The sequence below is a fragment of the Enhydra lutris genome, unplaced genomic scaffold (assembly GCF_002288905.1).
Source record: "Enhydra lutris kenyoni isolate GAN:26980312 unplaced genomic scaffold, ASM228890v2 scaffoldscaffold2, whole genome shotgun sequence".
NCBI classification, from domain to species: domain Eukaryota; kingdom Metazoa; phylum Chordata; class Mammalia; order Carnivora; family Mustelidae; genus Enhydra; species Enhydra lutris.
Window position 1 is genome coordinate 34,914,381 of NW_019154086.1, and position 20,618 is coordinate 34,934,998.

Below are 20,618 nucleotides of genomic sequence, written 5' to 3' on the forward strand. Positions count from 1 at the left end.
TGTCAAATAAATAAATAAAATCCTTTTAGAAAATAAAATAAAGATAAAAATAAAGAAGAATTCAAAGTAATTTTAATTTGGGAGTAGAATGAGGGGGGCCTGCCCTTGGAGTAATGCATTCACTCCAACTGTTTATATTTCCACAATTAGTTCAAATTTAACAGACATTTATAAATGATCATTATGGGCCTGGTCACTGGGCTACCCACTAAGTATACAAAGGTCAGCAAGACAGACGTGAACACATAATAACACAAATGTTATGGCAGAGAAAGTACAGGTTTTATGGGACCATAAAGCAAAAGAAATGAATCCACTACCAAGGACTGGATAAGAACTCCCAGTGGTGTGACAATTCATCTAGACCTCAAGACCTCAAGAATAAAAAGGACTTTGCCTAGAAAAGGCTTGGGTGGAGTAGATCAGTGAGGAGGGAGAGAAGTCAGGCAAAGAAAGTTGTGCCGGGTCCTGGTGGCTAGAGAGGTAGTTCAGTATGTCTAAGAACAAGGGAGGACCACTAAGAACAAGGGAGGACCACAGAAGGGCCATTTGCAAGAGATGGACTGAGTAGATGTGTCCTTTAAAAAGCATACTTTTACATTCCTCCGTAGAATGTCAAGTGGATGGGGGGATGGTGGCATTCCAGTTAGATGTCTCATAGGTGAATTCAAGGTTTCTCCACAAGGGCACCGGCAATGGGAGAGGAGAGAAGCCATTACACGGGCTGCTTAAGAGATAAGTGATTGGCTGGACAGGGGAGTGCGATGAGGACACGGAGCCAAAGTCGTCTTCTGGGTTTATTGTGGAGCAACTGGAGGCAGGGAGTGGCTTTAACAAAGGAGGAGAGACCCTGGAGAAGGAACAGGTCTGAAGGAGAAGATGTAGATGAAGGTAACCTATGAGTCCCAAACGGAGGTGTTCAAGTCACATGACCAAGATGACATTCCAAAATTATGTAAAATGGCATCAGTCAATGTTAAAATTAAAAAAAAAAAAAAAAAAAAAGGGGAATTTTCAATGTTAAAAAAAAAAAAAAAAAAAAAAAAAAAAGGTGTGTTCTACTGCTGGCTTCAGACATCATTCTTAAGCACAATTTATTCATTATGTGATCATAATCTAATAGTGGTGATGGGCTGGGGGAGTGTAGGGAGTTGAACTGTGTCCTCCAAAAGTCTGCTTAAGTCCTAACCCCTGGTACCTGTACAAGGGACCTTATTTAGAAATATGGCCTCTGCAGATGTAATCAAGTTATGGTGAGATCATCCTGGAGTAGAGCAGGCCCTAAATCCAATAACTGGTGTCCTTATAAGGAGAGAGAGATTTCAAGACACACTGAGACACAGAGAGAAGGCCATATGAAGACAGGCAGAGAGTGGAGTTATGCTACTCCACGCCAAGGAGTCCCAGGAGCCACAAGGAGCTGGAAGAAGTGAGGCAGGATTCTCCACAGAGCTTCGGAGGGAGCATGGCCCTGCAAATATTTTTATTTTGGACCCCTGCCTCCAGAACTGGGACACAGTCCATTCCTAATGTCTTGAGCTGCCCAGTCTGTGAGACTCTGCTATAGCAGCTAAAAAGAACTAACAGAGAGGGAACTGATTTTACTTCAGAAGAAATTGGGAGGAGGGGATTCAAGCCAGAGAGAAGGCACCAAAGGAGAATAAGGCAGTGAATTACCTCACAAAATAAGGCTTTTGAGAGTCTGAACCTATTTAGGTCTTGGATTCAGTTTTCACATTTCAAATGTGGACATAAAAGTACTTGGTCCCTGAGACTGGACATGGGGTGGTCTGTGCACTGTAATGGATAATAATAAATAGGTTATTATTCAATACTCTAGGAGTATAACGTGGCAGTCTGTTCTGCTATTACAGTATTACTGTTGGTGCTGTGTCAGGTCAGACACATTTGCACAACCCCTATCATGAAGGCAGTACTCGTTGACCGTCTGACATCACCGCGGTTCAGTGGTTCTCCAATGGTGGCAATTTACACCCCCTCACCCAGGGATATACAACAATGTCTGGGACATTTTTGGTTGTCCCAACTGAGAAGAGAGGCTACTGGCAAGTAGTGGGTAGAGACCAGGGATGCTGCTAAAACATCCTACAAAGCACAGAGCAGCCCCCACAACAAAGAACTGTCAGGAGTCAAGAGTGCTGAGGTGGGGGGGGCACCTGGGTGGCTCAGTCTGCTAAGCATCTGCCTTTGGCTCAAGTCATGATTCCAGGGTCCTGGGATCGAGCCCCAAATCTGGCTCCCTGCAGGGAGTCTGCTTCTCCCCACCCCACCCCCGCACCCTGGCTCGTGCTTTCTCTCTCAAATAAATAAAATCTTCTTTTTAAAGATTTTATTTATTTATTTGACAGAGAGAGATCACAAGTAGGCAGAGAGGCAGGCAGAGAGAGAGGAAGGGAAGCAGGCTCCCTGCTGAGCAGAGAGCCCAATGCAGGGCTCGATCCCAGGATCCTGAGATCATGACCTGGACCGAAGGCAGAGGCTTAACCCACTGAGCCACCCAGGTGCCCCAAATAAATAAATCTTTAAAAAACAAAAAAAGAGCACGGAGGTGAGAACTCTGCTCTAGAAGTACCCACATAACCTGCAGTCAGAGCTTCAACTACAAAGAATTCATTTTCTCACCCAGAAGAGCCTAACAGGTCATGTATCCTTCAGAAATGTGGTCGAAGAGACTATTAATACAGTGACCCATAACCAGCCCAGGGCTAATGGAGACTTGAAACTTCCTCTAGTCGTCTAAAAAAAACCTGCCCTGGAGGACAGCCCTGCAGTCACTATCAGCTCCGCAAGCCTGGCACTGACACACAGGTCACAGAGCCGAGGCGGCCGCACCAACAGCCATCTATGCAGCGTGCTCAGAGTAAACCAGCTGCCAGACTGGGTCAGAGGAGGAAGAGGAACCGCTCTCCCAGGTGGTCTCCCCCGGTAGCCAGGAGCCTCCCTGAAGCTGAAACCCCCAGAAGACCCAGCAGCTAAGCCCCTTGGCTGAACCCTGGAATTACAATTAGACAGTGGGTGGCTGGCTCGGCCCTCCAGAGTTGGCACAGGTAATTATCCTTTATCTGTACCTCGCAGCCATGCCTAAATTATTGCCATCTTCAAAGCTGTCGTATCTCCTTCGCTGCTGCCTCCGGCATGCAAAGCATTCGCAGTTGCCTCCTTGAAGCTACAGGGTAAATACGGCTGCGCATACTGTACATTTTTAACCGAGCCTGTTTATCAAGTCTCTGCGGTCTGCTTGTCACCGTCACCGTGAATTCAGGTTATAAACAACTTGAGCCTTCAGTGCTATTCTCCTAGAAATATGAGGAGCTCACGGGGAAGGGCAAAAAAGAAATCCCAGTTTGGTAAAGGCAAAGATAGGTACCAAGGTTGCCCTCTTCGTTGGAGCCATATGTATATATTTTTTCCTTTCACTTACTAATAATACAAGTTCAAATATACCTGAGAGAATAAACGTGGGAGAGCTATGAAGGCAACACCAGCTATAATGACAAAATCCGCCATGGAGGGCAAAGCACATGGCTGAGTAGAAGAGCATATACCTTAATTCTCAAGTTCAAAAAGTCTATTTACTGGGTAGTTTTATGCAAGTTTGAGAATAAAAGTTGTGCTATATTGGCTTAAATACCCTTAATGTTTTCATGAACTCACTGAAGAAATCATAATCAAAGCTACATTTATATTTAAGATCAGCTTTGTCCTGTCAACGTATATTTTATCAAGAAAATGAAAAGTTTAGTTCCAGCTTTTGGTCCACTGAGACAGAACAAATATTTTAACAGCTGGAAGATGTTAAAAGTCCAGAGTAATGACATTTGAAGAGTCATATATAATTACTTTCTCCTAAAAACAAAACATCTCAATGAAAGCCAAAAAAACATGCTATCTCATAGGAAACCAAATAAACATAAAAATACAAAATTATAATCCCTCCCCAATTTTTATTTATCAAATTTACTTAGCTATTGGGACTACTGAAACTGTCCCAGGTAAGAGAAATAATTTCTTCTTGAAGTTATGGCAACACTATTTTCCTAAGTATGAAAAACAGTAAGTAGCATCTTTAAGTATTTATCATAGTCGTAGTATGGCTTTTCAGGATAGATTGTACATAATTTTCATTTCAGCTGGACGCCAAGCAGCTGAAATAATTCATAATGCAGGCAAATTAAAAGAAGCAAAAAGAAAAGCTCATACTCTGTTTCAATTTAGCTTGAATTTTCAAGCTGAAATATCAGCAACTTCGAAGCAGAATTTAAACTATCTCATGATAAACCTGCACATTTATTTTATACATTCACAGAGGACTGTTACCAGGTTTCTCTTCCCCTTGTCTATCTAAACTGTACCCCATGAACTACACTTACACCTATTTTATGCCAGCAGTTCAGTCCACCATCATTGCCTTCCTATGTGGAAAAATACCACAGATTTATGTTGTTTCTCTAAGTTCATATTCTAGAAAAGATGGAGTATTTACAAAGGACCAGTAAAAAAATACTTTGCAATCCCTCAAGACACTAAGTACACTTGATGAAGAATGTTCCCTAAAGAAAGACAGAGTTGGTGCCCCTGGATGGCTCAGATGGTTAAGCATCTGCCTTTGGCTCAGGTCATGATCTCGGGGTCCTGGCATTGAGTCCTTCATCAGGCTCCCTTCTCCATGGGGAGTCTGCTTCTCCCTCTGCCTCTGCCTGCAGCTCCCTCCCACTTGTGCTCTCTCTGTCTCTCTGTCTCAAATGAATAAATAAAATCTTAAAAAAGACAGAGCTGAGGGGGGTATGCGTGTGTGTGTGTGTGTGTGTGTGTGTGTCTGTGTGTGAAACACTCTCCCAGCTGACTGACTTTATCCCCTTCAGAAGGAAGTACTGGTGTACCGCTCTCATTCTGCCAGTCACAGGGAGAATTCCTAGACCAGTAGCCATTAAGAGCAGTGGGTTTCAAATTAAGTTACAAACACTCGAATTGTGTCCCAGCTTGTTCTCAACTGGAGCAACTTTGATGTGTTTTCTACAAAAATTCTATGGCAGAAGAAGTGTGAAAAATGCTGATGGTGAATAATATGAGTGCTACCTCCCCAGGAATGTCATGAGAATCCAATGATAGAATGTGTAAAACGCTCAGAAGAGTGACTTGCACACTGGAAAAGCTAGACAGAGGATGGCTGGAATGATATGAGTCTCAACTGGGTATGAAATTTAAAGAAAGTGAAACATGGATGCTACTTCCACACATGGAAACTGTAAGTCTAACATCACAAGCTTTTAAAGGATAATCAACCCTAAAAGACATTTGAATTACAGAGCTTTAAAACCAGATGTACGGCCAGCAACATCACAAAATGGCTTACCTTTTCTTCTTGGTGATAATGAGCACGTCATTAAAGAGAAAGAAGTAGACTTGCTGTTTAGATGTCCTTCTTGAGAAAAGCACGGTGTCTTCTACGTAGGCTGTCAACTCACCTCTTTTGACCAACCACCGGGAAGAGGAGACTAAAGGAAAAGGCTACAGAAGGAGAAAAACTCAGTGTATGAAGCCAAATGAAAGTCCTTTTAAGATTATTGAAGGGGGGGGCGCCTGGGTGGCTTAGTGGGTTAAAGCCTCTGCCTTCGGCTCAGGTCATGATCCCAGGGTCCTGGGATTGAGCCCCGCATCGGGCTCTCTGCTCGGTGGATAGCCTGCTTCCCTCTCTTTCTCTGCCTGCCTCTCTGCCTACTTGTGATCTCTGTCTGTCAAATAAATAAATAAAATCTTTAAAAAAAAAAAAAAAGATTATTGAAGGGGAAGTTAAACTCCCATCTAAACAAACAATACCTATCATGGTATATACATCATTACTTTATAAGTATATAACACTGAAATATAATTAGAGAAGTACAGTATATTCTCCAAGAGAAAATGAAAGAACAATTATTTCCTAATAGAAAAAACTATTAACTTGCTTATATGACAACTAAAACTCAATGAGAAAATATTATTAGGTCAGCCCAAAATTATTACCCTTCTGTAACTCTCAAAAGATGGACAGGGAGTCACGTAAAATGGAAAAGCCTCAAAAGGAAATCTATCAGTACCAAACTGCTGCTATTTTAAATATCACAGAACAGAACCTGATAACTATAGTTACAAGAAACAAAAAAGTCTACATTCATTTTATCAACTAAAAGGATTTTATTCAACAGGAAAAACCCTACAAACTATGTTTTGTCTACTGATATTTACTTAGTCATTGTCTGGAGAACACCTGCTCTTAAGTTTATAGTAGTTTTCCTCATGGAAATTCATCCCTGACAGCATCAGGCCACTTTCTCATTATGCAAAGGATGTTCTTCCAAAATAATCCATCTTAATCTCATAGAAAAGGCTGTATCCAAGGAATTACATACTGCTTTTTCTTTATTCAGTGCCCAGTTTCCAACTGAAAAACTCTCAAAACTACAGAATAATCCTTATCCTTGAGTTCTTTTTTTTTAAGTTATCAGAAATGCTTATTGCCAAAAATCTGATTTTATTTTTTTTTTTTTTCCAAAAATCTGATTTTAAAAACTGTACCCAGAGAATAAGCAAAAGGTCTTGGACACATAAAACATAGCTGTAATAGTACCAAAGGCCATCCTTTTCAGGGAACAGTGATTTAAAAATAGCTAGAGGAAACTGAGGGTATAGAGAAGAAATAAGAAAGCTAAGAAAGGATTTCATACACAAACACACACACACACTCACACACATATGTTCATAAATGTATTTTTTAATTTTATAAAGGGACTTTTATAAGGAGGTTGCTCATCAGTTATAGACTACTTTCCTGAAGGTTTAAAAAGGAAGATGAAAGATTATGGTTGACCTCAAACTTTCAAAGCTAGCTATTAAGGGAGTTCATGGAGTTTCCAGCCCCCAAATCTCAAATCAAACAATTATCCAACTGGGATAGCTGAGACTTAAAAGGCGATAACAGAGAGATGCTTAGACAACTCAGTAGGACCCTACCATCCCACCCCAGAGGTCACCACAAGGGATCACGTGTCGGGTTTGGTCCCATGAAAGGGCTGCAGTTGTGGAGAACACAGAGCTATCTTGCTAGTGCGTGTAAGCCTATGGGATACACTGAGGGCATTCTTCGGCTAAGGTCCAGTGTATACACCACCCTAGAGCAGTTCTTGGTTCAGGAAACAGGGGAAGTATATCTTTTATTCTATATAGTTTTTAAAATAGATTGATTTTTATGGATTCCTCACATTCCATGAGGCAAAAATTAAGATCTAAAATCAGCAGCAGTTTTCAAGATGTCAATGCTTTTTTGAAAGCAAAAACCTGGCATTATAAGTGTTGTTTGTTTCCAAATTTATTATTAGGAGATTAAATTCATTTCATTTCTGTTTTTGTTTTTTTTAAAGAAAAAACTACTAAAATGACCAAAGAAAAGAATCCAGACAATCCACGGTAGAATAAATGAATTCCCCTAGTTAAGAAACTCTGACTAGAACCAACACTAGAAAAGAAATACATGAACAAAAATATTTCCTTAAGAGTCCTGAAATAATTTCTATGGAGAAAAGACTTTTTATTCTTTTTGGTTTTAAGCAGCATTTTAGAAAACTAGCTTCTGCGTAAAATTTAACAATTTTATAGGCCAGCAAGACAAAGAAGAGTTGCTGAAGAATAACTTTTTAGTCAAGATAAAATTAATCATTTAAGCATTTTAAAGATTTATTTATTTATTTATTTGACAGACAGAGAGAGAGAGAGTGAGAGCTCTCACAAGTAGGCAGAGCAGCAGGCAGAGAGAGAAGGAGAAGCAGGCTCCCCACTGAGCAGAGAGCCCGATGTAGGGCTCGATCCCAGGAACCTGAGATCATGACCTGAGCCAAAAGGCAGAGGTTTAACCCACTGAGCCATCCAGGCACCTCCATTTAAGCATTTTAAAGTGTACATGTAATTCGGTAACTTTTAGCACATTCACAGTGCAATGCAATAATCATCACCACCTAATTCCAGAATATTCTCATTGCTTGAATGGTAAGTAATCGGAGAGGGAGAAAAACCAAGAGAGAATTTTAACTATAGGAAACAAACTGAGGGTTACTGGTGGAGGGATGGGGTAACAGGGTGATGGGAATTAAGAAGGGCACGTGATGTGATGAGCACCAGCTGAGGAATTACTGAACTCTACATCTGAAACTAGTGATGTACTATATGGAGGCTAATTGAATTTAAATAAATAAATAAATAAATAAATAAATAAACCCCTATATGTAGTAAGCGGTCACTCTCCATTCTGCTCTCTCTCTCCTACCCAGGCCCTGGCAGCCAGTAATCTACCTTCGAACCCCATAAATTTGCCTATTCCAGATAGTCCATATCAACAGAATTATTGAATACAGAACCTTCAATGTTGGCATGTATCAGAACTTTAATCCTTTTTTATGGCTAAACACTACTTCACTTTATGAATGTAGCACATTTTATTCATCAGTTCACCTATTTTCTTGACGGACATTGGGGTCAATTCCACTTTTTTGGCTATTGTGAATAATGCTGCCATGAACATTCACATAAAACCTTTCATTTGAATGACTGTCTTCAATTCTCCTGAGTATTTACCTAGCAGTGGAATTGCTGGGTCATATGGTAATCCTACTTTAACTTTGTGAGAAGCCACCAAACTGTCTTCTGTAATGCACAGACTTTTTAATACCTCAGACTTCTGCATTTGTCCACTATATCTTGGACTTCTAGTTATAAGCAAAGTCCCCAAATAATGACCAGGAAACCTATCCACCCACCAATACGCCACCCCACTCCATTACACTTAATATATGGTTCATGGTCTAGCCCGGCATCCTCAACTTCCCCATGTGCTTATTCATAAGGCCAAACTTTCCATTACAAGACAAAAAAATAATCCTCCCCAACTCTGTGAAGGCAACTTTTAGAGAAAGCTGGGGTCTAGAGGAAAAAACACTTGGATCTGAGGTACAAACTGGTGTCTGATCTTAATTGGTGACCAACTTTTTCTCCAGAGCCCTCATTTCCTTCCTCCTGCCAGGGTTCTTGGATGGAAAGTCTAATCTGTTTAAACAGTTTCACATCTTATTCACTCTTCATCCCTCTGCAACATGCCTACCAGACCTATGAAGCTATTCTTTTTTTTTTAATGTTAAGTTAGTCACCATGCAGTACATCATTAGTTTTTGATGTAGTGTTCCATGATTCATTGTTTGCATATAACACCCAGTGCTCCATGCAATACGTGCCCTCCTTAATACCCATCACTGGGCTCACCCATCGCCCCGAACTCCCCTCCCTTCTAAAATCCCCCACTTGTTTCCCAGAGTCCATACTATGAAACTATTCTGACAAAGAATCTGAATATTTACCTCTTGTTTACTGTCAATCAGATCTGTTCCAAGTCCTTTATGCAATGAATTTAATCCTCACAATAATTCCCTAAGGGAAGTAACTATCATCAGTCCCATTTTAAGGTTCAGAAAACTGAGACATGAAGTAATGCCCAAACTCACAGAGCTAGTAGCTGCTGGAGTTATTTTCTAATTTGCAATTTCCTAATGGTTTTTTTTTTCCTTAACTTTTTCTTATCTCTCTGAGCTTATACGCTGAAGACACTTCTTGTCTATATGTGAGTTGCAAATATTTTTCCAGTTTGTTATTTCTCTCTCTACTTGTTTAAGTCTTATTTTTCTCTTCTATAGAGAAATTTTTAAAATTTTTTTATATATATGAACTTACCAATTTTTTTTTAATGACTTCTGGATTTGGAATAAGTTCAAAAGGCCTTTCCCATGTTGCTGAAGTGTCACTTCCCTGCTTAGAACTTTTCAGTGGCTCCCAAATGACCTTGCTCAACTGTTCCTCTTGGCACATAAGGCCCCCCAACATGAGCTGCTGTTTACTGCTTGGCTCTGCCTTCTCCCCATGCCTACCCACACTGGATGCATACAACTGCTGGGCTACAGCAGCTGAAGCCATGCCCTGTGCATTTGTTCCTCCTTTTTACTTCTAGAAGACCCTTCCTAACTCACCTTTCAAGATTCAGCTCAAAGGTACCTCTGGTATGAAGCCTTGCCTGACTGAGACTAGCTCCCCATGTGGCCCTGTATGCCTCATGGGTAGGGCTGACCATCCTTCCCATTGAGAGTATTCTCAAAAAAAAAAAAAAAAAAAAAAATGTGGGGGAGGAATCAAACCATAAAATTCACTCTTAACTACAGAGAACAAACTGAGGATTGCTGGAGGGGAGGGGAGGGGGAGATGAGCTAGATGGGGGATGGGCATTAAGGAGGGCACTTGTTATGATGAGCACTGGGTGTTGTATGTAAGTGATGAATCACTGAATTCTAAAACAAATTTTTTTAAAGAAAGGAGAGAGGTTCTCAACTGTCTTCCATCCACAGTGACAGCAGCAGACATTGCAGATTCCTGTGTACTTCAGGGGTCTTCTAGTAGACTGTTAAGTTTCCTGAGGGCAGGGATCAGGTTTTGGTTTTCTGGCTGCCTTCCACAGAGAAAGTGCTCACAAAATTTGTTGAAGCAACACATGTGCTTGGACAAATAATTTGACTTCTTCACACAGCTATAGCTTCTCGTCTTTAAAATGAACTGAATAAAAATGTCCACTGTTGCTCATAAAGTGCTATGGAAATAAGATCCTCAGATTTTATGTATTCTTAAGTAGTCTGAATTAAGGGTCTTATTGTAAATCTAAACATAGAATATCTTCCTTTAGGCTTGTAAATATTTTAATCATTGAACCAAAAGAAAACAAAAAACCCAAAATTCATGAACTCAGTTGATGTTAATCATTTATTTTTAAATAAAAATAAAAATAAAAAGGATCCTTGGGGTAACCATTTTTCAATTACAAATTAATTTGGGGCTCTAGAGAAACAGAGCTTAAAGATATCTCAAGCCAACAGATTTTCAGTGAAGGAAAAAAAAAAAGAAAAATGATCAGGGAAGGGATTTATCATCTTTAAAAATCAAAATGGTTAAGAATTTATAATGTTCAAAAAGGAGGAGATAAAACTTTTGATGTCTAGGTATATTTCCTAAAATACTTAGAAACAAATTACCAAGAAGGACAAGTTTTTCTTTGAGGGATGGAGGAAAGATGAGTTTGGAAATGGCTATAAATTTCTGTAGAAGGCCATTATGACAAACTGCATATGTGCATTTGTTTTTCACAAGTACACATCATCTTCCGTTCTAAGAATTATGTGTCATGTTCCTGCCTCTCAACCGTTGTAGTCAGGACGTTCTGGTGAGAGATTACACTGATCTTCAAGTCAAGACACAGGCCCCTCCACCTGATTCCACCACCACTAGCCCAGTGACCCCTTTAACAATTAAATATTCTCTGGACTTTATTTTCCTCATTTATAAAATAAAAGCATACAGCTCTACTGAACCAGTGGTCCTCCAACCGTAACAGCAAGGCAGAGAATCTCCTCTCCGCACAAGACCATGAAATGCTGATCCCTTTCACAGATATCTACCACACAGTTTAGGAGCACTTTTACTATGAAAAAATACGACTAGTCACTTTAAGTTGCTTAATTAAAGTTACAAGTTACAAAATACAACCGAATCACAATCGTGTGAGCCCACATCCATGTAGAACTCAGTTGTGAGCCAACAAAGGACTATGACCCAGATTTGCCATTAACGGTCATTTTCTTCTTTACACATCCTGTCATCCACTCCTAAACAGTATCGACAAGCAGTGAGAGGCAGCACATACCTAAAAAAGAATTATGGAAGAAAAACAAATTTGAAAAGAACACTCCACTAATTTTCTTTGTTCTCCACTAATTTCTTTTTTTCCAGACTGGAAGAGGAGTGTCTTTACCTAATTGAGGAGAACACGTGCTACAATTTATGGATTTTGTTTGTTTTGCAGGACACTTTGAGAATAGTCATGAAATCACCTTTCCATTCTAAAATTTTTTCTTTTTTTTTTACTACCCTTTTCCCTAAATTTAGGGAGGCAGGGTGAGGGAATGTGCTTGTTAGATAAACCTAACCTTGTGGCCTGGAGAAAGGCAACTTTATCTGGTGACCATAAGCAGGAACAGAGCTGCCTGGAGCTTCTGCGATGCCCTCAGCCAGTCCGGTCCCTCTCCAGTCAATTTATGGCCCTTCTTTGAAAAGCAAATTCCTATGCACTTTGTTGCCCTCAACTATCTGTCTCTATTTACATAAGATTTAAGCAAGAGCAGCAATAAATCTGTTTATGAAGAAACACGAGAATACCTTAATTTTAAATTCCAACTGGGAGTTAATTGTGTACATCATTTCAGTCCTTTCCATCTTCCGAGCTCCTTCATTGCACAGTCGAACCAACTGAGAACAAAGAAGAAGAAGGACGGTTAAGAGGTCAAGGAGAGAAACCTCAATTTCAAATGTAGATCTCTCGCAGGATCTCAATTTCAAATGCAGATCTCTCGCTGCACTTGGGAAGCCCCAGAGACTCACTTCTGACAGTTAAAGAACTCACAGTCTTACACAGTGAAGACATTGTACCCAGTTATAGATGGTGTCATTAAGATGTGAAGACAGAGGGGAAAAAAAGTCCTGAAAAGTCTCCGGGACACATGTGCTCTGAGGGCTCTCCCACAGTCTGGTCTCTGACCTTCTGCTCCTTTCCTTTGTCCTTCCTCCTCTCCTTCCCCAGGGAAACCTCAGCCAGCCTCAGGGCAAGCTTTTCCTCTCTCCCCACTTCCAAATCCCCGAGGCTGGGGCAGACTACCAATTGCAAAGGCAAATTTTAAGCAGAGTCCTACCTGCAAAGCATGTGACCAATACACAGGATGCCAAAAGAGGGAAGGCTCTGGGTGGAAACCAAGGATCGATGATTTTTCAAGGATGGCCAAGCTAAGGGAAATTCAGTTTAACTAGAATTACTGAACTACCTAGGAACTGAATGTATTCCAAGACCTTCGGTGGGGGCCTGTGATTTATAATAAAAAATTTATTTGGTCTTGGTCCTTAGTTCCCAGCACACAGTCCCTTCAGCCCTTGTAACTTCCTATTTAAGAGCCAGGGGGGCATCTTTAGTTATAATATGTAGTTCTGTTCCCAGTTCCCGAAAGCTCCAAGGCCATAATGAGTGTCTTCCTATTCCTAACAAGCCCCTTTCAACCACATCTGAATTTACCTTAGTGAGGTAGCTTGTAGAAACCCCCTAAGGATAAGGCTGGTTGTCAGGGGAGCCAACCAAGTGATTACAGAGAGGGTTGTAACTTTCAGCCCCGCCAGACCCTCCCCAACCAGACTATTGGGGACAGGAGAAGGCTGGTGATTGGCTTGACCACTAATCGTCAAAGATGGAATCAATCATGCCTACAGAATGAAACCTCCATAAAAATTCCCAGACTGTGAATTTCAGAGAGTTTCCAAGTTGGTGCACAAGAACACATGTGTGTGCTGGGGGACTGGTGAACCCCACATGGAGACAGAAGCTCTGGGCTTGAGACCCTTTCAGACCTGGTCCTGGTGTTGGTCTAGGCACAGTGAACACCACGAGCAAAGGGCTGATCATGGTAAAGTGTTCTGTGCCTGAGAAAGGAAAAGAGCCTGACACAAGGAAGATGGTACAAGATGAAGGGACAGAGGCCAGGGTCAAAGCACACAAGTTCTTAACGCATCTGGACTGCAATCCGAGTGCAAAGAGAAGCGTTACTCGCAGGCTTTCAGCAGGGGAGAGAGAGGATGCAATTTATGCTACAATCACAGGCTTTCCCCAATGTGTTTGTTCAATTCCCTACTGATGAACGCTTAAATGATTTCCGATTGCTTAATAGATTTCTAGATTTGGGGGGTACCCCTATCTTCAGTTATAGCTTATCTTTCAGTCTGAACCTAGAGTCCACCGATGCAGGGACGGATGGCTACACCTGGTCACAAACAAGGGCCGAAAACACCCGGCGTAGGGTTAGGGGCAATCTGAAACTGCAGTATGCTGAAAGGATTAAGTATGCTGAAAGGAAATCTAACCAGGTGGCCGTGACTCCAGACATTTTCACAAATTCTCTTGAGGAGTATGTTCACAGCTCCCATATCTATGTTCCTGGACTTGGTCTGTCCCCTGGGTTCTACCACCAACTACCAACTACCTATATGGCCCACAGGCAGCTCGAACTCTAAAATGAGAATGACCAAACCTACACACCCCCTTCATCACCCCCTCCCTGTGGCCCCGTGTCCTCTAGGTCAGTGACTACTTCCAGCATCATCCACCTTCCCAGTCCGAAACCCTGGCACTCACTGCTCTCAGTCGCCTCCTTCTCCTTTGTCCTCTGTAACATTTCCCTCCCTTTGCCTTGTGCCCAGAACTCAGGCCCAAACCCCCCCTTCCCTGGATTATTGGCCTACTTATTCTCTGCCATCCATTGCTCCTACCCTACCCTTACACATCCTGATGATAACACTATCAATCCTTGTAAGTTCAAATATGATCATGAAACGCCTGGGCTATAAAATCCCTAGTAGGCTCCCCTGAGCTTTCAGAATCAGGTCTTAGCAACACCATGATCTGGCAACTGCTCTTATCCTGGACCTCAGCCCTACAAAACTTCTGGTCAAAGCACCACATTCCATCTTGCCTTTGCCCTTTTGCATGTGTGATTCCTCTGCCCACACACCCTTCAGTCCACTCTGTCCAACCGACTTCTTCTTATCTAGATTTATAACCCCCTACCTGTCTCTCAGGACTTATCTGGGACAGTTTCTCTCCAAAGAGAATGGAGAGCAGAGATTGTGAAATTTCCATATATGTCAGCCTAGTGCCCACAGCCCAGCACCTAAAAACACAAGGAACACGCAGCAAATGTTTCTGTGTAAACAGCCTTCAGAGACAGTTTGTAAGTCACTTAAAAAAAAGGGGGTGGGGGCAGGGTGGAGGAGCAGTTCCTTTATAATTATCCCATTTTAAAATGAGAAGGGAAAATGGCATTACTAAGTTTGGGTTATCATCTCACTTCATAAACTTCCAAATATCGATTTCATCAGCAGAAGTCCATGGAGTCAGCCACCAAAACAGAAGACAAGGTTTCAAAGAGCATATTAAAAACAAGAAAATTCCCCAAATGTCTTAAGCAATGGTCTCATCAGTGGAGCCCATTTTAATGACTATTTCAAAGGGACAAGAACTCGTTTGCAAATGTGTGCTCTGATGTTTTTATTAAAATCAGGCTCAGCATATTAAAATAATGCCTGCCTTCGGCAGCTGTCAAAGCTTTATTAAATTCAACTCTGTAACTTTTTTTTAAGCCAAATATATTTAAAAAAAAAAAAAGCTCAAACCTTCTAACAAATATAAATTTAAAATATTTTCAATCTATTGCATTCACAAAGATTTTTTTTTCAAGAGTTTATTTATTTGAAAGACAGAGATCACAAGGCGGGGGGGGGAAGCAGGCTCCCTGCTAAGCAGAGAGCCCAACCCGGGGCTCAATCCCAGGACCCTGAGATCATGACCCAAGCCGAAGGCAGAGGCTTTAACCCACTGAGCCACCCAGGCACCCCACATTCACAAAGATTAAATGAATATTTGATGCTAGGAAGTGTGCAGAAAGACAGACATTTACATATCTTTTGGTGGCCATGGACTTGGGAGCAACTTTTCTTGAAGGCACTTGGGGGCCTTTAAAAATACCTAAATTTTGTCCCAATAAACCCACTTCTAGAAACTGGTCTTTAGAAATAATGAGATGAGCACATTTATGTAAGACAATGTTCTAGGCAGTACTAGTAGAATAGTAAGTGAAATGGGTACCATAAGAATCAATTTTTCTGGGTACGTTTATACCATATATTGGTATTGGATTAGACATCCCATTGGAAGTATACGTAGTAGAATGACAACAGTCATTACTTTTTTTTTTTTTAAGATTTTATTTATTTATTTGAGAGAGAGATAGCAAGAGAGAGCATGGGGCTGCAGTGGAGGGAGGGGGGAAGGTGTGGAGAGGGAGAGGGAGAAGCAGACTCCCTGCTGAGCAGGGAGGCCAATGTCAGGCTCCATCCCAGGACCGTGGGATCAGGACCTGAACTAAAGGCAGATGCTTAACCAAATAAGTCACCCAAGTGACCCAACAGTCATTACTTTTGACAAAAGTACCAATATATTTTATTTTCTCTTACCTAAATTTTCCAAGTTTTCTATAATGTACAGTTACTAGTTTATTTTCAGAGTATACCTTTGTAAAGCTTAAAGTAGTACTTAGAGTGAAAATAGAAACCTTGTGAATCTTTCCCTTCCACACAGTTCAAAGTTCAATGTGTATGATTCTGGGACTATTTCTATACACTGGTAACTATACACCAGTAACATACCTACGAGCATCAACACACTTGATTATCTAGATGTCATTACACCATCTGTATTGCTCTGCAACTTAATGTTCCTCACGTAACGATATAGCTTAGGGATCTTTCCAGGGGAACAGATATGTATGCCTACCTTTCTGCAAATGGTGGAACCAGTAAGCTACAGAAGAAGATTAAAGAGAATTAGCTATTTCACTACCGGGAGAAAAGCTTATAACTTAACAGATCTCCAAACAGAAGTAGCATTTTTATGAGGAGAGAATGAAAGCAGTTAGTCCCTTCAGGAGAGTAAATGCAAGAGGGCAGGAAAGACTTCCCTGGCACCCACCCTCCAACCTCCCACTCCTTGAACCTCAGATGCCATTCTGCACCAGATGAACTTGAGATTCCCTGGCAATCGCCCACCCCGTAGCTCCACCCCAGCATGTGAACAGAAAATCGGGAAGTAAACACATTTTTATTTAACAGAAACATCTTTCTTGTTTTTGAGTTGTTCAACGAGGCCAGTAAGTCTTTCCAAGGCCCCAAATTCAGTAAGTACTTACACTCACTTCAGCAATGTGTATGAAGAATTTCAGTGACATATTATTCATACTATGCAAATAAATTTCATTAGCATTTTAATTACCAGAAAAGATATTACTCATTTTTCCTAAGAATGAGTAACTATCTAGAGACACTTGCCCAAGGGCCTTAGGTAGTCTCCTTCTAAAAACTTGGACCCTGATATACCAAGTGTCACTCTCTAAAATAAATACTGGAAACTCCTACTTTTTTTTCTTTTCAGCTAAAGCAAACAAGTGAAATTCTGCATTTTAATTTTGAAAAACAAATGCTCTATTTATACACTCTTTTTGTTGAAGGTACTGATACTGTTCTCCCAGAATCTTTAAACCCCTTCAGAAACCTTGACAAATGAAAAAGAAGTTAATTCCTAAGTTGGCTGTATTAGTGGTTTTAATTACCATACACCACTAGGAGACTCGAGAAATAATTCTGATGTTCATAACTTGTGCTCAAGAGAGAGAAAGAAATGCAGAGAAAACAAGTCACTAGAAGGGCATTTCTTCACAGAGAGCCTTTTATATGCTTATAGTATCAGATTAAGGCAATTCACTGATGCATTACATTTTTGCCCACCTTTCCTACAACTACCAGTGTCAAATCCAGTGAACAAGAGATGCCTGAAGGAATGTAGTGGTTTAACTGCGGTGTGAAATTCTTGAAAAACACTAAATATCATTCCTAGCTCAATTCAACAATTACTACAGCCTTCCTCTTTCCTCGTCTGTGTGAATTCTTTTTCGGCTTCTCAGTAACAACCAATAAAATCTGACAAAATTTCTTCCAAGTTCAATGCTAGAAGTTCATTAGTAGCGTCACCTAAAGACCCTCCACCTACCGCCTCCAGGAAGGCAGCACAGGATGCGGGGTCCTGGAGGAGAGACCCACTGGTGGTGGGACCTAAGGTCACCTCACATTTGTCAGGCTGTTTCTTCACTTAGTGTTTCCCGAAGTGGGATGTGCACACCACTGATGGGGCAAGAGGTGAATTTTAGCAGTTGACAGATTGTTATGGTTTCATTTTTGTATCCCTCCAATTCATATAGTGAAATCCTAAACCCCAAAGATGATGGTATTCAGAAGTGGGTTCTTTGGGAGGTGCTTTAAAAGTCATGAGGGTAGGGGCACCTGGGTGGCTCAGTTGTTAAGTGTCTGCCTTCAGCTCAGGTCATGATCCCAGGGTCCTGGGATCAAGTCCCACATCGGGCTCCCTACTTAGCAGGAAGCCTGCTTCTCTCTCTTCCACTCCCCCTGCTTGTGTTCCCTCTCTTGCTGTGTCTCTCTCTGTCATATAAATAAATAAAATCTTTAAAAAAAAAAAAAAGGCATGAGGATAGAGCCCTAATGATATGGTTAGTGCTATAAAAGAGGCTCTACCAAGCCCTCAGCCCCTTTACCATAAGGCTACAAGAAAAAAATCTGCCGCCCACCAAAGGACCCCTCACCCGACCTTGATCTTGGACTCTTCAACCACCAGGACTAGGAGAAATAAATTTCTGTCGCTTATAAGCCACCCGGTCTGTGGTATTTTGTTACAGCAGCCTGAATGAACTAAGACACAGATAAACTTACTTTTAATATAAAGATGTATATTAGGGGAGGCCTGGGTGGCTCAGTGGGTTAAGCCGCTGCCTTCAGCTCATGTCATGATCTCAGGGTCCTGGGATCGAGCCCCACATCGGGCTCTCTGCTCGGCTGGAAGCCTGCTTCCCCCCTCTCTCTCTGCCTGTCTCTATACCTACTTGTGATCTCTCTCTCTGTCAAATAAATAAATAAAATCTTTAAAAGAAAAAAAAAAAAGTGCCAGGCATGAATGTGGTGTGGTAGCTACAAGTGGTTTGGGAAACTTCTGGTGCTACCATTGTCTCTGTCCCCCTCTGCCTAGCTCACACAGTATCTTCATTGACTGCTACACCTACTGCTTGGTCTCAGCTCAACATTTCTATTGGCATTGAAATGTACCCACGTTTTCTCTAATCTTTGGACAAACAAAAAGACATTCCCACACTTCCCTTTTAGCTGCAGCTCTCTCTCTCCATGCACAGCCCCAGTGTTGAAACAGCAGCTACATTTGCTGGCCAGCAGCATCTCCACATCTCCCACTCGTTCCTTAACACCCAGCAATCCAGCTTCCATGCCCACCAGCGCCAGGACACAACTCGCCTGATGATAAACCCATAAATACTTCACTCATTATTCACTTTATCTTTCAGGAGCACTCAACTGGGCTCACTGTCCTTCCACCAAATCATCCGCCATTCGCCAGGCCATTATGGTTTTCCTCCTTCTCTGATATGTTTCGTTTTTTAAGTCTTCTCTTGGGTACCTTTTCCCTAAACAAGATGAATGATGGTGGTGGTCTTCATGGTTGTGTCCCAGACTCACTACTCTTCTTAATTTATACACTCTTTTCTGGGTAATCTCATCTACTCTCCCGGCTTCAGAAATCATCACATGCCCATGATTCCCAAATCCACGTCTCCAATTCCAGTCTCTCCAATGAGCTCCTGGCCTGTTTATTCAGCCAACTTGAATATTCTATAAGAACTTTTATTGTCACATATCCAAAATGGAACCCATCAATTTCTCCCTATATTTCTATTGTGAAGGTAAATAAGAGCATCCATCTAGCTGCCCAAGCCAGCAACCATACTCCTTGACTCCTTGATATTCCATGATCTTAAATACACTTACCCAATCAATCTCTGTGCGCACCCTCCCAATATTATACATCGCTTCTCTACATCCTACTATACATCCATAAAGGCCACTGTCACCTCTAGCCTAATCAATACAAAAGCCTCACAACTGGTCTCACCCCCACTGCCACCATTATAACACATGAATTTATACCTTCTGCATCGTTGTAAGACAAGGTCCACACTTCCCTAACATTGGCTCCCCAGTATTCTTTCCTAGACTGGGCTCTATAGCCACATGAAGAACATGTCAGTTCTTCAAATGCCCCAAATATTTTTCTTGCCTTTGGGTTTCTACACATACCCAAGACACTGTTTTCCCCACCAAGCCCTGGTTCAGAGCTCAGCTTGCTTTAGGGTTCAGCTAAAACATCACTATGTCCTTCTCTACCATGTTACTCCCCATTCTTTATTGTAATTCTTACTGAACACCTGATTTCCTCTTTACACAGCACGTTGCATGAGGACATTAACCACAACTGTCTTACGTCTAGTCTACATCACTGTATTTTCAGGGGCTGGCATCATGCCTGGCACAGTAGTTGATACTCAGTAAACAGCTGTTTAATGAATGAAAGAATGAATAAACGACTATCCAGACACCAAAAGAAAATGAGATCTCTATTGGCCCTTACAGCAACCTTGGAGGACAATAAAAATACTCACTTCATTTGAGAACAGCAAACATTATTTTGTTTCTCAGCTCCCTAAAGAATGCCATGTGAATGGCTTTGAGAACTCCCAATGCTCAGTATCAAACCCAGATGTGTGCTCTTCTGAGAAACTGAAGGGTTTACTGAGGGACAAGGTAGCTTTCAACAGTTACCTTGCTCACTTCCTTTAGGGCTCTTTTGCAGACCTCATACTTTGGAGAGTCCTTCGGTGTTTTCTGACAGATAGTCTGCAGTGAAGCAAAAGAAAAGAAAAAAAAAATCAATTTATTTTATTAAGTAAAATAAAATCAAGGTCCAGCCACATCCTCTT

At 41.3% G+C, this 20,618-nt stretch overlaps 1 protein-coding gene across 1 annotated transcript in view; it reads right to left on the minus strand.

Annotated features, from left to right (window-relative positions):
* LOC111150821 (Rho guanine nucleotide exchange factor 26) overlaps positions 1–20,618 on the minus strand; it is a 120,256-nt gene that overhangs the window by 27,246 nt on the left and 72,392 nt on the right. The window contains exons 9-11 of the mRNA XM_022508442.1: positions 20,461–20,535; positions 12,295–12,384; positions 5,375–5,529 (exon numbers count right to left, since the gene is read on the minus strand). Of these exons, the coding sequence (XP_022364150.1) occupies positions 5,375–5,529; positions 12,295–12,384; positions 20,461–20,535 (320 nt within the window). The remainder of the gene's footprint in view (positions 1–5,374; positions 5,530–12,294; positions 12,385–20,460; positions 20,536–20,618) is intronic.